The 16,245-nt window shown below is 51.6% G+C and overlaps 1 protein-coding gene across 2 annotated transcripts in view; it reads left to right on the forward strand.

The window, feature by feature from the left end:
* Positions 1-16,245, forward strand: part of Parvb (parvin beta) — an 81,715-nt gene that overhangs the window by 36,003 nt on the left and 29,467 nt on the right. For both annotated transcript variants that reach the window (XM_057792455.1, XM_057792456.1), the window contains exons 2-4: positions 1,972-2,061; positions 3,652-3,722; positions 10,204-10,306. In XM_057792455.1, coding sequence (XP_057648438.1) covers positions 1,972-2,061; positions 3,652-3,722; positions 10,204-10,306 — 264 coding nt within the window. The remainder of the gene's footprint in view (positions 1-1,971; positions 2,062-3,651; positions 3,723-10,203; positions 10,307-16,245) is intronic.

Consider the following 16,245-nt stretch of genomic DNA (forward strand, 5'->3'; position numbering starts at 1 on the left):
GCTCCTTTTTCAAAAAGCTGGACCTCAGCATCGTTGCTAATGTTAGAGCTGGTGTCTGTCCTTGTGGAGGCAGAGGGTGGCTTGTCCCCAGAGCTGGATCCACAGCCATGTTTCAAGAGCCCATTGTGTATCCTGCTCTAAGCTGGGGACTTGTGTTCTTTAGCCTGCCTGGGGACCTAAGAGAACAAACAGGAAATGCTACCTGAGGCAGCAGGAGCCAAGGGGCTAATAAGACTGGCTTGGGGTCTCCCGGCCAGCAAGGTTGGAGCCATCTGTATCATACACGGTGTTGCCCCTATCATCTGCTGTTGCACGTGCCAGGTGACCAACATGTAAACATTATTAAAGCTTTGAAGTGACTGATATTCAGGGCAGAGTTTAGAAGGTGTGTATCACTGTAGAAGTTCCCAGGAGGAAGCATAGAGAGGCAGGACACCTATCACTGGAGATCCCCCCGACGCCCCACGACAGGATGTGTGATCAGTAAGTGATTGGTGCTCCCCACTCAGAGCTGTAAAAAAAAACTGCAGGTGTAGGCCTGGACCTGGCTCTGTCCCCTCTGGATTTTGGGACTGAAGTCTGGACTCTGAGATTCAGTGGTATGGAAGCCACCATTTCTGGTTCTAGGGCTCCAAACATGATAGAGCTTTCTGCAGACAGGAAAAAGTCAAGCCTTGCATCTGTCCCCTTCCCCTCCATCCTGTGACTGTGACCTGCGCAGTGTCTGAACCCTGTAACTATCCCCACCTCCAGCCTACATGCATGCGAGCTTATGCACAGCTTGCAGTTTCTGGGCCCACACATTGTCAGTGTGGAAGCTCGTTCACTTCCTTAGAGTCTGTTGCTTTTCCTACTGGCCTCGATCCCCATCCTGTTACCTTCTGTAGAGATTTAAGATCTTAGCGGGAAGCATGTCCCTCCAGGGACCAGGAGAGATGAGATGGTAATGGAGATTTAGTGACTTCTCACCTGGAGCACATGCGTGCACCTGCAGAGTTAGTGGAGCGTGTAGGGAGAACGAGGGCCGTGGGCCATGCCTTGCTGCGTTCAGGACATTGTCCAAGCAGATTTCCCGGCAGATCTGAGTAATTGCAAGTGAGGGCTGGTTGTCATGACTCTCGGCTTAGTCCACGTGGAAGTGAAGTGAGAGGAGCCATCTAGGCTGGCTGCATGCGGATGCCCTCTTGGAGGTTAACAGTTCCCAGGGCAGAGATCTAGAAGGGTTGTGCCCAGCAGGAAGGAGGCATACGTCCAGGCTGAGCCGGTTTCTGGCCCAAGATTCTGGCCTGTTTAAAAATAGATACAAGGGCGGCACAGAATGTAAGAGTTCACTGCACCTCCATCAGACTTCCGTCCCAGAGGAGGCGACACACTTTAAATTCTGATCGCCCGTGTGTGGAAGCAGGCCTGTTCACACTTCGAGTCTACAACCCCAGAGACAGCTCTGCCGGAGACAGAAGGGCAGTTCCATTTATGTTCTCTGCCCTTGCCGGGGGTCTGAGAGCTGTCTACCGCACCAGCCTCGGTCCGATCTGGAAGTCACTAGAAGCAACCAGAAGCTTCCATGTCCCAGGCACATATTCCAGTGTGGACAGACTGGCCAGGCTTGGAAGGAATTAAGAAGTGCTTGAGGGCTGGAGAGATGACTCAGTGGTTAAGAGCACTGACTGCTCTTCCAGAGGTCCTGAGTTAAATTCCCAGCAACCACGTGGTGGCTCACAACTACCTATAACAAGATCTGGTGCCCTCTTCTGGCCTACAGGCAGTATACAGCAATAATAATAATAATAATAATAATAATAATAAAGAACTGCTTGAGGCAAAGCAAAATGGCAGGTGTTCTTGGCTGGGAGGACTTTTCTACGGCCTTCCTGGGCCACCCACCACAAAGGGATGTGCATGTAAGTGACGTGTTGGAAGCGTGAGACTTTCCTCTCTGCATACTGACTGGGTCTCTTTTCACCTCAACAGTGACTGACTTGCAAGAAGAAGGCAAGAGCGCCATCAATTCTCCAATGGCCCCAGCTTTGATGGACATCCACCCTGAAGACACCCAGCTAGGTACTGTGGCCATTTGACATCCTTTGTTGTCCATCCCTGGTGTCCATCCCTGGTGTAGGACCACATATGGGTGGGAGGTGTTTGAGGACCCACATCTTATTCAGACAGATCTCTAGGGAGAAACAGCAAGTGCGGATTTCATTGGCATCCAGGTGTTGATGACTGGCATTGGGACCATGGCTTGTTATGGTCACAGTTCCAGGGGGTGGCCCAGCAGGGCTGAGCAAGCAGGGGTGGAGAGAGAGAAGGAGCTGGCTTCTTTATTCAGTAGAGGACTGGATGGTATAAGCTCTAGGCACAAGGCACTAAACGGAGTTAGCTGATAGCTGGCCTAGGGGATGAGAGAAAATGAAGCAGAGAGTGTTAGCTCAGGGTGTGGGACCCCTTGAGTTCCTAGAGGAAGAGGCAAGGGGACAGGCATCCCCTGAGGACAGTCTCCCCAGGATGAGTGGGCCCCAATGTCTCAACACATGAAGAAATTCAGAAACTGGGCACACATTCCAGACACCCCATTTACCTCCATGACTGCCCTGAAGAGCCATGTGACTGACTATGTGGGAATGTGGATGGGGAGGCTCCTGACTCCTTGCAGGTCCATGACAGGTGGCAGACAAAGTGCCGTTTCCTGTACACTGTGGACACTGCTTATTTCCAAACTCCAGTTCAGAGAGAGATCCCTGTCTATCCAGGTTCTATATGACAAGGCCATCAGGGTCTCAGGGAGGAAGCAGGTGAAGCCCAGCTTGTGACCCAGAGGTGGCCTGGTATCCGAGACCACTGGTCTGTGATGTCTCTCCCTGATGAAGGGCATGCTTGTTACCACTGCTGCAGCTGATTATTGCCATGGTACCTTGGGCTATTCTCTGCCTGGGAAGCTGGACTCCCCGCCCCCAGCTCCCCTCTGTGAGTTCAGTGGGTCCGCAGCACTCAGGCATTTAGGACCTGGTCCTTTCACTTCTGGCTCCCATGTCTTCATTCCTTCCCCACCTTCCTGTCCCGTTCCCCCGATGAACTCCACTGGCCTCTTACTGTCTGTCAGATCTGAGCCAGAACGTGGAAAACTCACAGGGGAGATGGGTAAATGTCATCTTTTCGCGTCTTTTTGCTATTTTTAATGCTTCCCTGTAGATATTGTTTTGTATATTTGCTGCCCGCCCATCTGTTCCCATACATTTTCCATGGCGCTGGCCCCATACAGCTTCTGGTAGACCAGTGAACAGCCATCCAGCATTCAAAGCTCTCTATAACCCTCTGATTCCGGTAGGGCACGTCCCAGGCCATGGCAGATGCCACCTTTTCTCTCCCTGTGCCAGCATGGTTTAGACTCGCTGCTAGAGCCTTTGGAGTCCAAGACTGGGGAGTTGGAGCCGGGCTTCATCTCCTCCTACTGTCCTGCATGATCTATTTCTGATCTTGGTGTGTAGCTGGCAAGGCCGGCAACCTGTTCTCATTGAGAACAGGATGGGTCTCTGCTTTTCCACCAGTTCCTGCCCCATGTGAGTAAGCAGGGAGTCCTCCACGCCCTGATGTCCCTGTCAGTGCTCCACCCCACCTCCTCCACTCACTCTGGCCCTTTCTGTCTTTTGGCAGAGGAGAATGAGGAGCGCACCATGATTGATCCCACCTCCAGGGAGGACCCCAAGTTCAAGGAGCTGATCAAGGTGAGGTATAGTCTGATGTGATTGGAACATCCCTGTGGGCTCTGGGCCTTCTTCGGGGGACTCCTGACTTCTGTAGACACAAGGAGGAGCTGAGCCTCCAGGCTCCTTCAAGACTACATTAGAAAGGGGTCAGAGGAGTGGGGTGTGGGCTGAAGAAGGAAGTGAAACATAGGTTCTCTAGGTGCTCCTTAGGACAGCCCTAGGCCTCTATGGGGCTGTCACACAGTGCTCACAAAAGCTACACAGGGTCTGTGTTGAACCGCTATACTTTACATATAGGCCTGGTTGATATAGCTTCATGGGGTTTTGGGGAGCAGGTTATTGTCTTCCCCCACCATGGCCTCATCTGAAGAGGACCCCTGGTGTCTTAGCACTATCCCTTTGGCCTGCAACTGTTCCCGTGGAGACTAGACCTGAGGCAACTCAGCCTGAGATCTCCCCTTACAGCAGGCTGGTTTTAACCTAGCACTTTCAAAAGCTAGAGTAAACACCATGGACAGGGGAGTGGTCCTGGAGTTTGGAGGGCTCATTAGCCATGGTTGTGGCTGTGTGGTGGAGTGTACAAAGTGTCAAATTGCTGCGCAAGGAAGGGATTTGAGACAGACAAGTGTGGAGTGGGTGCAATGGCTCTGGGGTACCAGCACTTTTGGTCAGGTGTACAGGGCTATGAGAGAATGAGAGAAGCTGTGGTTTGGTTGGAGCGTGCTCATGTTGGAGGACTGTGGACGCTTCCTTTCTCTGTCCTGGCAGTAGCTGGCTTGATATCGCACTTGTGCTGTGAGTGTGGGGTGACCAGCTTCCCAGCGGTTGCTAGGACTGGACTCAGTGCCTGGCTCGTCCCCAGGATCACCACAGAGCCAGGCACCTCAGGTCTGCCCTGTTCAGACCCTTCGCTATTATCCCATGCCTCCTCCCTCCATCCCTCTGCTCCACATACTGTGTGGCTTCGTTGCCGCCGCGCTGAGCAGGGACCCTCTGGGTGTATTTTTAGAGGAGACAGTTTCCTCCATGACACACTGGCAATCTCAGGGGTCCCAGCATACCTCAGGCTTGATAATTCACCAGGACACCAGAAACCACTGGAACAGCGGCTATCAACCTGTGGCTCGTGACCCCTTTGGGGGTTGAACAACCTTTTCACAGGAGTTACATATCAGACATCCTGCATATTAGATATTTACACTGTGATTCATAACAGTAGCCAAATTCCAGTTATGAAGTAGCATTGAAATAATGTTCTGGTTGGGGTCACCACAACACGAGGAGCTGTATTAAAGGGTCGCAGCCTTAGGAAGGTTGAGAACCACTGCGCTGGAAGCCGTTGTCCTTAAGGTCACAGTTGGTGACAGGCATGGTTACCTGGGGGAGGCACGCTTGGGATCAGGATCTAGGGAGTGAGCTGTGGGAGAAGGGGCAGAGTCTGCGAGCTTGTGATTATACCTCTATACAGATGGTTCCAGAACCTCAGAAAGCCACTGTGTCTCAGTGTCAGGACGTCAGTGGTGCTGCAGATCAGTGACCTCGCTTCTAATGGTCCCCTGTGGGGGTGTTGCCCAAAAACAGGTTTTGTGGGGTTTTGCTGAACCATATCCCTGCCTCCCTAGATGCAGGTATTTTAAAACTTAAAACCTATCTGGTATGTTGGCCTGAGCGGTTAGAGGACAGCTTGGACTGGCTGACATCCTGTCCTGCCGGGCATGGTCATCATGGCTGTCTGACCATCACAGCCTCTCCCAGTCTTTGGGACCAGGGCTGAGTTTCTGAGGATGCTGAGCTGGCCTCGTTTCTTCCTCTCTGTCCTCTGTCCTCTGTGTTTTTCCTCTGTTGTCTTATTGGCCTTCTCTGTCCCCTACTACTTTGGGATTGTCATCTTTGCAATGTTGTGAGCCGCCCTCTGCCTTTTGTCTGAAGTCTCCAGCTCTGGCTGGGCAGACAGGGGAATGAGGTTGATCATTAAAAACTATTTTGAGTATCTGTTGTGCTTATTGGACCATTAAGGGGTGAAGGTCCAATCCCAACTCAGGAAAGTGAAGTGCCTTGACCCACGGCCATTTGTTATCTGATGATGGGCACTGAGAGGGACCAGGTCTGGTGGGGAGGGTGCACTGGCCAGTGGGTGTCCCCTTAGAATTGGACCTGCATTCTGTGGGCCCAGGAATCTCAAAGACTCACCCTGGTGTCCTGCTGGGATTTCTTCCTGTGGCCATTTCCTCTGGTGTCTGCTGCAATCAACCCAGAGTCCCTGTAGGTGGCTAGTGTGTTGGAAGCTTATGGCTGAGATGCTTTGTGTCATTAACCTTTCTGTTAGAAAGGATCCCGTGCTTTTCTTCTAGGGAGAGGCCTCTGTACTCAGTGTCCCATTCAATCCTCGTTCCCAGGGCCTGGCACAGAGCTCAGAAACCCTCACCGCTGCCTGAGTGTGCGATCTCCCCTGCAGCACACATTCTTGGTCACACATGGGTCACTGCTAATGAGGGCATTTGGTGAGCCTCCAGTTTGCTTTCAATGGACGATGATCCTAAGGGAATCGGTGTTGGAATAATGTATTTTGGAAGGAATTAAAACCCAACAAACCCACACAGCCCTCCCTAAGCACACTGGTCAGGGCAGCCAGGCACCTCATACTGGGGGCATCTTCCTCCAAGGGCAGATTTTACATCTTATTGTTCAGTTGCTGGGCAAGGCTTACTCTTGTCGTGAAGCTGGTTCTTTTTCCTCTCGTGCCCGGGTCATGTAGAGGCGCTCTGTTGTGCTCAGCCCCCACTGACTCCCACCCAGTTCAGTAAGGTGCATCTCCATCCCCAGGGACAACACAGCCAGGACTCTGTTTGGAAATGATTAAAATGTAACTGTCATGGCTCTGGAGGAGACACACTGCAGACCTGATTATAATTCAGAAGGAACCAAGGGGAAAGTAATTTTTTATTCTGGTTAGGGCGAGCTCATAGAGCTAGCCATGATCGAGTGCCGTGTAAGGATGTAATTAATATATGTCCCTCCTTATTCACCCGCAGGACTTGGGGCTCGGCAGATGAACGAGTCCCTAAAAATAATGGCTGATGCTATCTTTAAAAGATAAGAAGGATGACTGGGAGCAGAATGATGGGGTGACAGGCGATGTCCCCAAGTCAACTGCATCTCCTGACCGGGGTAGGGGGGGTGGGGGGTGGGGGGTGGGGCAGGGGTGGAGTGAGACTGGGGAGGAGTTTTGCTTCCTGGACCTGAAAGCCTGGCCTATTGTGTATAGTTCATTTTTGAGCTTTTGGCTTTTTCTTCCTGCCTTCCGGCTCTGAGTAGGCCAGAGATCTAGATGTGGGGTTTTGTTTGTTTTGGTTTTCTTCTTTAAGTTTTCTGTTCTCATAGAAGAAGCATTCTCTCATGATTTCCTGGAATATTTGCATTTGAGGAAAGAAGGCTCTGGAAGCAAAGGAGGCCTGTAGGGCCCAGAGTCCTTTTTAGCTGTGAATTCCCCAAGGCAGTTCTCTGGTTTGTTTGAGACCTTGAGTCTGCTCCTGTCTTAGCCACTGGGGATGAGAGCTGAGCAAAACAGCTCACTAGTCAAGCTCACAGTGTACCTGGGAGAAAACATGATTGGGGCTAAGTGAACACACGATCAGGTGGCAGGGGCTGCCTCGAAGCCTCCCCCTCCCATTCTGCAGTTTCCTGCAGGGCAGTCGGGGAGATGGCATTTGAGCAGACCTCTGCATCGGTGCCTAGGTCATGGCCAATTGCCCAACAGCGGGTGCAAAGGTCCTGCGGCATGCAGCTCTTGGCATGTTCTAGCAACCATTGACATGGGCAGGGTGACAAGAGCCTACAAGCATGCAGGAGAGTGACCAGGGCTAGAGACACCGTGATAGGGGTGTGGGGATGGTAGCTGATCATAGCTAACTTTCTCATGTTGGCTCTCAAGGTAGAGGGGCCGACTCTTCCTCAAAGCTCTGGCAGACAGAGGTGGGGCTGGCTTTGTGTCCACTATATACACCTTCCATGCCTGCACTGTCCCCAGCTAACACCCATGACAGGTAACCTTCCTCGTGGGCAGGGACTGCACTACACCTCCTCTCTTCCTTGTCACGGCCCCGTGTGGCACCTTCTGTGGACACCCACTCGTGTGCTCATCCAGGGGAGACCTTACAAGTGAAGGCTCAGCAGCTGTGGCCTTTACAGATGGAGGTGGGACCACAGGACAAGCACAAACTTCCCCTCCCTTTTTGATGACTGGCAGAGAATACTTATCCTTATCTGTTCGTTGTTTTGGGGTTTCTGTTGCTATAATGAACACCATGACCAAATGCACCCTGGGCAGGAAAGACACTTAAAGGTTGTAGTCTTTGTCAGGGAAGCCAGGGCAGGAACTCAAAGCAGGAACCTGGAGGCAGGAACGGAAGTGGAACCCATGGAGAATGCTGCCCACTGGCACATTCAGCCTGCTCTTTTATTACACCCAGGACCACCGGCTCTGGGGTGGCACAACCCAAATCGGGTCCTTCCACAACAATCATCAATCAAGAAACTATACCACAGGCTTGTCCACAGGCCAGGCTAGTGGAGGCATTTTCTCAGTTGAGGTCCCTCTTCCCAGGTGACGCTGGCTGTGTCCAGTTGGCACAAGTCCAGCCGGCACAACAATCACAGCAAGCTCAATACACTGCTGTGTTTTTATTCCTTGTGAAGTCAAGATTATGCCGTTTTCTGCACAGAGGGAAATCCTTGCTGTGGTTTGTAGACCCCGGTAAGCCCTTTTGCTGGGAGATATGTGTCACCCATTACCGATGGTCCCTGCAGATCCCAGCCTGCCTGGTCCTCTCAGGGCTCTGTTGGGGACTGTTAGGAAGTCCTAACTCCATGCATGGGTCTGGCTCTCCACTCCTGCTCTGGTCATGGAACAAGAGATACCTGTTGTCCTCCACTGTTACCAGGCAGGTGCCTGGTAGCCCTTGTATGTTTGGGCACCTAGAAAATGCCCCCTTGTGACCTCTTTCCTCCAATCAGGCCCTGCCTCATAGTTTTCATTGCCCAGAGGGGACAGCCCAGCAGCCAGAGAACACAGGGAGCTGGAGAGGGCGCCATCTCTCCCCCTGCCCCTCAGAAGGCGCTTTGACACGTCCGCAGAGCTGCAAGGCTTTGTGGCTCTTCATCCTAGCCACGTGCGGCTCTTAAGCTCTGAGATCCCTGATCTGAGACTGAGATCAGTCTCCTGGGGTCGCTTGGAAGCTGGTCAGGACTTAAGGGGACTTGGCTTTGTGACCAATTTCTCGGTCACTGTTTTTTCTCAGAAAGTGACAAGACGCTGTGCGTTTGGATTTGTTCACTTTGATCCTTCTGAGAGTGGCCACAGACCTCTACCTCCCAGGGCCTTAGGGGTCCAATTAGATAACTTAATTCATTTTGCTGGCACGAGAAAAGTCACAGTCTGAGTGTCGTGGCTGCAGCCCGGGCGGGTATCTGTTTTATTCTGGATGGGATGGTGAGTGAGTACTGTCTCTGAGAATCCCTCTATCCCAGAGACAATTAGCACTGCAGGTAGATTGCTTCCACGGTGTGCCCACCCAATGCGTCGCGTGGAAAAACCTGTTAAGAAAAGCTGTCTGGGGAATATGGGTCTGGAAAACAGGAACAAAAAACTTGGCTGTGAATGTTTCCAGGAGAGTGATGGGCAGAAACTGGCAGTGTTCAAATGTCCAGCAATGGGGCAGACAAATAAGATGAACATACATTTGTGTCTTGTAGTGGTAAGGGGCTCAGTGGGAAGTGGGGGAGAGGGAGGAGCTATAATAGGGATGGCCTTCAAACACCATGCTGAGAGAAGCTGGGCGTGAGGGAGGAGTTTGCCTACTGTGGAATCCCATTGATGGGGCTCAGGATTAGGAGATGGAGAGGGCCAGAGTTGCAAGGAGAAGGCCTAGTTTCTGTTCAGGGGCAGGAGAACATTCTGAAGTGGGTTGGCGTGACTGTTACATAGTGCTGTGATCCCTGAAGGGTGCAGCAGGGGGATTCTCCATTGACTGAGCAGTGCACAGAATGCAGTGGGCAGCAGAGCCAGGTTGGGACCTCTTGCATTAGCCTAGGATTCGAACTCAGCACTGCTGAAGTGCAGGCTAGGAGGAGGGTTGATGCTTCATGCCCCCACCCCTTTTTCCTCTCTTCCCAGCACTTGCTCATTTAGTACCCAGTGCCCAAGTGGAACCATGAGCCCTTCTGCTGGGAGATATGCATCTCCTATTACTGATGGTCCCTGCAGGATCCCAGCCTGCCTGGTCCTGTCAGGGTTCTGTTGGGGACTGTTAGGAAGTCCTAGCTCCATCCATGGGTCTGCCTCTCTACTCCTGCTCTGATCATGGACCAAGAGATACCTGTTGGCCTCCATTGTTACCAGGCACGTGCCTGGTAGCCCTTGTATGTTTGGGCAGCTGCCTGTCTGAGCCTGCTGTGGCTCTGCTTTCTCCGGCAGCTCTGACACGCCTCTTCCCTCCCCCAGGTGCTCCTGGACTGGATCAATGATGTGCTGGCAGAGGAGCGCATCATTGTGAAGCAGCTGGAGGAAGATCTCTACGACGGCCAGGTGCTTCAGAAGCTTCTGGGTGAGTGCCAGGATCCCACCACGTGGCACCATCCTCCTTGCCCTGGAAACAGCCCAAAGCTTGGTTTATACCTCCTGGGTGGCCCTAGCTGTGGTTTCTTTGCCATCTGTCTTTGTGGTTTCTCTGCTGGCCGAAATGTACCCAGCCATGGGGCTGCAGCAGGTTTTAGCGGATGCTCATGCCATGGACCAAGGAAACAGGATTCAGAGAGGAACAATGTCCCTCATCTCATCTCTCTGACCACCCTTGTTCCATCCAGTTAGGAGCATTTTTAGGATGACATGACAGAGGGTGGGTCTCCAACAACCCCGTGTGAGGGAACGTGTCATTGTCCTGACTCATGCTTCCAGGCTTTACTGTCCCCAAGTTGTGACTGAGGATGATTGAATGTGTCTCAAGATAGAGTGATGGAAGGAAAGATGGACAGGTGGGCAGCCTCTCCACCGAAGGTTCTTGAGCCTTGCTGAATGCTGGGTTCTAGGCCAGTGATTCCTGAGGCAGACATCTCTTTACCCTGCCCTTAGGGAGTGTGCAGTCTGTCTGAGCAGACAGTGACAGATGCTGTGGGTCTGGAGCGTATAAAGGCCACACAGATGCCATATTATACGACCAGAGTGGGTGGCCTTACCACACACTGGGGTAGAGTGGCCAGGAGAATAGAGAAGGATAAAGTCAGTGGTGGGGGATGGTAATGCCATGAGATTCATGATGTCTCAGTCTGGGGTGGTGACTCATGCCTGCCATCCTAGCACTTAGGAGATTGAGGCAGAAGAACTACTAGTTTAAGGCTAGCCTGGCCTACATAACAAAGGCCTGTCTCTGAAAGAAAACCTTGAATGACACCGCTTTGGGACCAGCTCTTACTTGGGGATGTTGTGCTTGGGGCTGTTGTGATGAGCATGTCTTGTGGGCTGTGCTGTTCTCTCTGGCTGAGTCTTGGTGGCTGTGGACGAGGTGAGGTATGGGCTGTCAGGTTTGCACCAGCTCCTCTCTTTTCTCTGTTTGCCAGGTGCCTTGGGCATAGGTTCTGATCGTACAGGTCTTTCCTCACCACAGTGGGTTCTCACAGCAGCCCAAGGACAGTCCCAGTAACCCAGTGTCTCCAAATAACTTTTCTTCCAGGGCATTTTATGCTATTCCTGTTCTTTCCTGACTTCTTCCAATGCCCCTCCTCCCCTTTTACTCCTTTGTCTCTTATGATGTCTTTGAAGGGTTTGGACATCTTGTCCTATAGAAGATGGACCCATGTAGATTCATCTGATCACTCTTTTATTTTTCTCTTTTAAAGATTTATTTAATTTGATTTTATGTGTATGAGTGTTTGTATGTCTGTGCACTATGTGTCTGCAATGCTTGTGGAGGCCAGAAGAGGGCATCAGATCTCCTGGAACTGAAGTTTATGGGTGATTGTGAGCTGCTGTATGGGTGCTGGGAATTGACGTGTGGGTGCTGGGAATTGACGCAGGTCTTCTAGAAGAGCAGCCAGTGCTTTTAACCATGAGTTCTCACTCCAGCCCTGATTGCTCTTTCCTCGGTGTTACTAAGTATGCATATGCCTTTTCACTGGGGTTGACACAGAGCCCACAACTTCACATTGCTGGAAGCGCACAATGCCAGGCTATGGATAGAGTGTGATGGAGAAGGTCTGATCCCCAGCCAAGGTGATGGCCAGTAAAGGAGGGAATGGTGAGATTATGGGGTGCTGAGTGGCTGGGTGGCCATGGGGGCCTCTTTGGGGACCTCACAGCCCAGCAGAGTTCCAGATACACCCTCAGAGGCAGAGGCTCTGTGGCCAGGCAGAGCCTGCTCTGTTGAGCAGATCACGGAACTTGAGGCAGAGTTGTGAAGTAAGGAGAGAGCGAGGTGGGATCTGGGGCGAGGCTGGGAAGATAGACAGGGCCAACCCTGGTAGGCAAAGGCTTTCCTTCCATGTCACAAGAGCCACTGGGAGTTTTGAACAGGGTTGTACATACCATGATCTTAGTAGGATTTTACAAAGTTCACTTGGGCTTCTGAGTACAGGTGCGTGGGGAAGAGGGTCTGGAGTTAGGACTGGATGCGGCTCAGGGTGCTCTTTGTGGAGCCTACTTCTGAAAGAGCTCTGGCTAGGATTTGGAATGCAGATGTGAACAGATGTTTTGGAGAGAGGGTGGAGGCCAGAGGTATGGACTGAGCAACTAGTGAATGAGTGAAGAATTGGGGGGACCTCCTAAGTGAGGATTCAGGGTGTCTAGCTGTCTGGAGCCTCATGCTGGAGCCAGAGTTAGGAGCTCTGGCTGCAGAGTTAGTCAGACTCCCGCCACTCGGAGGTGGTGTTTAGCACCATGGGCCCAACCATTCCCTGGAGAGGGGTTGCAAACTCCTCATTGGGATGAATACCAAATGGTCAAGAGTGAACATGGCAGCCTGGTTAAGAATCCCTGTCTTAGGATAAGGTTCTGTGGCTCAGGAATGAAGCTGGAGAGTTGTTGAGATCCTTGGGTAAGGACACGTGTCGTTGAGTTGATGTCCTTTGATTCCCGAGACCTACTTGGTGGAAGGAGAGGACTGATCCCCAAAGCCGACCTTTGACCTCCACACGCATGCTGTGGCATGCATGCCTATAGACACAGACTCCCACAATAAATAAATTAATTAATAATTTTGTTTAAACAATATTGCTGGACTGTGAAGATGGTTTTGTAAATACCCGGGTTTTCTGGCGAAAACATCAGAGCTCCGACTGTGCTCTGGCGTGTCCTCCTACAGGCACCAGTTCGCTGGAAAGAGTGGCAGGCGCATGCTCAGCCCTGTCTGCTGCTTGCCATGTCTTCAAACTGGGCATCTGGCATGAGGGACAGTCAGCTGAGGCCAAGGGAGCACCTGAGCTTTGAATGATGTGTCATATAGTTACAGTAGATGGGGAGGCTACCCTGGGTGGTCAGCCCGCCTCCTCTCCAGGGGTTTGAGTGTAGGAGCAATTTACCTTCTTTTTGGCTCTTGACTTGGTGATTGGGCTGGCAAGAGTTGTGTGTGTGTGTGGGTGTGCGCGCGCGCGCGTGCACAAGTGCATGTGCCCATGTATGCATGTGTGAGTGGAGGTCAGAGGTCAATGTCAAGTATCTTCCTCAGCTGCTCTCTACCTTATTTATCAGGGTATGGTCTCTCACTGAATTGGGAGTTCACCGATTTGGCAAAGATTACCTGGCCAGTGAACTGTAGGGGTCTCCCTGACACTACCTCCCCACCCCCATCTGGGCTGGCATTACAGGCAGGCACTGCCACACCCAGATTTTTCTCTCAGAGCTGAGTTCAGATGTTTATGAGCCACTGGACTCGGGTGCTGGGATCTGAACTTCTCATGCCTGAGCAACAAGCACTGCTTTTTGCCTCTGCCGCTCCCAACACTCCCATGGCAATGCCTTTCCATGGAGCGATCCTTTGAGGTGGTGCTGAGTCTCGAGATCATGGGACGGGCTCTGACTTTGCATCTACACTGACCATGGCTGGCTGTCAACAGCTCTGATGCCTGCCCTGGTCCATCTTTGAGAGCAGATGTTATTGACCTCTTGGGCATGTGCTTTTGGTTGCCCCTTCATTTTACCTGGTAGATGCAGCACTGACCTGAAGCCGCCCTGTTGCTTCTCCAGGCTGTGTAACGTGAGGCTCGAGGCTTGCCCAAGCTCCGCTGTCTTTGTACTGTGGAGTGGTTGTTATAGCCTCTCATTTGAATATCTCCAGTTGGTACTTGAAAAAGCAGCTTGGAAGCCTCTTATGTTAAGTGGTTTGGTCGGAGAAAAGGACAATGGGAAGAGTATTCAAGGCTGAAGAGGATGTCAGTCAGCACGTCTTTGCCTGGTTGTGTGGGCACTGCTGTTTCTGATGAGATGTAATGAAAGCTCCCATGACCTCTGAGACCGGAGATCCCAGGAGTGACCTTGGTATAGGTGCTGGGCTCTTGGGCTTTCCAAAGGCAGAGTTAGATCAAGTAAGAGGTGCTGACTGAACAATAAGATTTCAGTGGGGATGCCAGGACTGATGAGGGGGGGTCTAGCAAAGAAGTCTGGTGAGATCAACATATGGGAAGGGACCCCGAGGAATGTCACGTGGGAGTAGGAAGTACTTTTTAAATTTTATTTGAATTATAATTTTTGCATGGGCATGCACATGAGAATGTGGGCATGTGTGGACCATGTGCACATGTGGAGGTCAGAAGACAGCTGCACATGTCCTTTCTCCCTCCCCTGTGTGTGAGGCAGGGTCTCTTGCTTACCTCAGCCTGCTCCAGGCTAGATGACTCGCTAGCTTCCGGGGCTTCTCTTGCCTTCCTTTTTTTTTTTTTTTTTTGTTTGTTTGTTTGTTTTTTTCAAGATAGTGTTTCTCTGTGGTTTTGGAGCCTGTCCTGGAACTAGCTCTTGTAGACCAAGCTGGTCTCGAACTCACAGAGATCCGCCTGCCTCTGCCTCCCAAGTGCTGGGATTAAAGGCGTGCGCCACCACCGCCCGACTTTGCACCTTCCTTCTTATTCCTAAAAGAATGCTGGAGTACAGGTGTGCACATGAACACATTTTGCTTTTTGTATTCTGGGGCTTGAACTCAGGTTCCCATGTTTCACGAAGCAAGCATGTTACCTGCTGAGCTGCGTCCTCAGCCTGAGAAGGTGTTTTGAGTGGATGACGAGCCTAAATGATGACATTGGCATGGACCTTTGGACATGGCCATGTGACATTCATCAAGACTGAGCCACCAGGGAACCCAGAGGAGCCTCTATTCCTGAGAGGGGTTGCTGGAAGCAGCAGGGAACTGCTGCAGCAGGCCAGGTTTTAGCTTGGCTGGGTTAGTTGGTGGACAGGGTGGAATGCCTGTGTAGGATGCTGAGGGTCTCCCGGGCCAGCTGGTACCCACTGGAACATTTTTAGTTCTTCCTCATGTGTGCCATTATCCTCAGCCGTGTACTTCACTCAAGGGTCACTCAGCCTTTCTCTGACTCTTCCACATTGGTAAGAAGAGGCCATGACACATCTGCCACCCAGCATTTGGCAGATCAGTACCTGGTGGCTGTGCAGAGAAATCTCTTCACTGCTTAGTAGAGTCACTGCGTCATGACGACCTAAGGCAAGACCGTGGGGCACAGGACCTGCTTCCTAACCTCACACTCATACACTGACATCAGCGCTGGATAGGTTTTATGTCAACTTGATACTGTCTGGAGTCGTCTGAGAGGAGGGAACCTCAACTGAGAAAATGCCCCCTAAGATCAGAGTGTGGGCAGGCCTCTAGGACAGCAGGTCTCACCCTGTGGGTGGCAGCCCCTCTGGCAAACCTCTGTCTCCAAAAATACTTACATTACGATTCGTAACAGTAGCAAATTAGTTATGAAGTAGTAACAAACAGAATTTTGTGGTTGTGGGTTCCTACAACATAAGGAACTGTATTAAAGGGTCACAACATTAGGAAGCTTGAACACCACTGCTGTAGGATACTTCCTCCCTCCCTCCCTCCCTCCCTCCCTCCCTTCCTCCCTCCCTCCCTCCCTCCCCCCACTCTCTCTCTTTCTTTCTCTTTTTCAACACAGGGTTTGTCTGTGTAACAGACCTAGCTGTCCTGGAACTAACTCTTGTAGACCAGGCTGGCCTTGATCTCATGAAGAATCACTTGCCTCTGCCTTCTAAATGCTGGGATTAAAGGGGTGCGCCACCATCACCCGATGTGTAGAGCATTTTCTAAATCAGTGAGCAATGTGAGAGGGCCCAGCCTATTGTGAATGGGACCACTCCCAGGCTGGTAGTCCTGAATTCTATAAGAAAGCAGGTAGCACATGCCTTTAATCCCAGACCTCGGGAGGCAGAGGCAGGCAGATCTCTGTGAGTTTGAGGCCAACTTGGCCTACACAGTGCAGCCAGGGTTATGTAGAGAGACCCTGTCTCAAAAAGAAAAAGAAAAAAAGAAAGCAGGCGGAG

The sequence above is a fragment of the Chionomys nivalis genome, chromosome 17 (genome assembly GCF_950005125.1).
Source record: "Chionomys nivalis chromosome 17, mChiNiv1.1, whole genome shotgun sequence".
Classification (NCBI taxonomy): Eukaryota; Metazoa; Chordata; class Mammalia; order Rodentia; family Cricetidae; genus Chionomys; species Chionomys nivalis.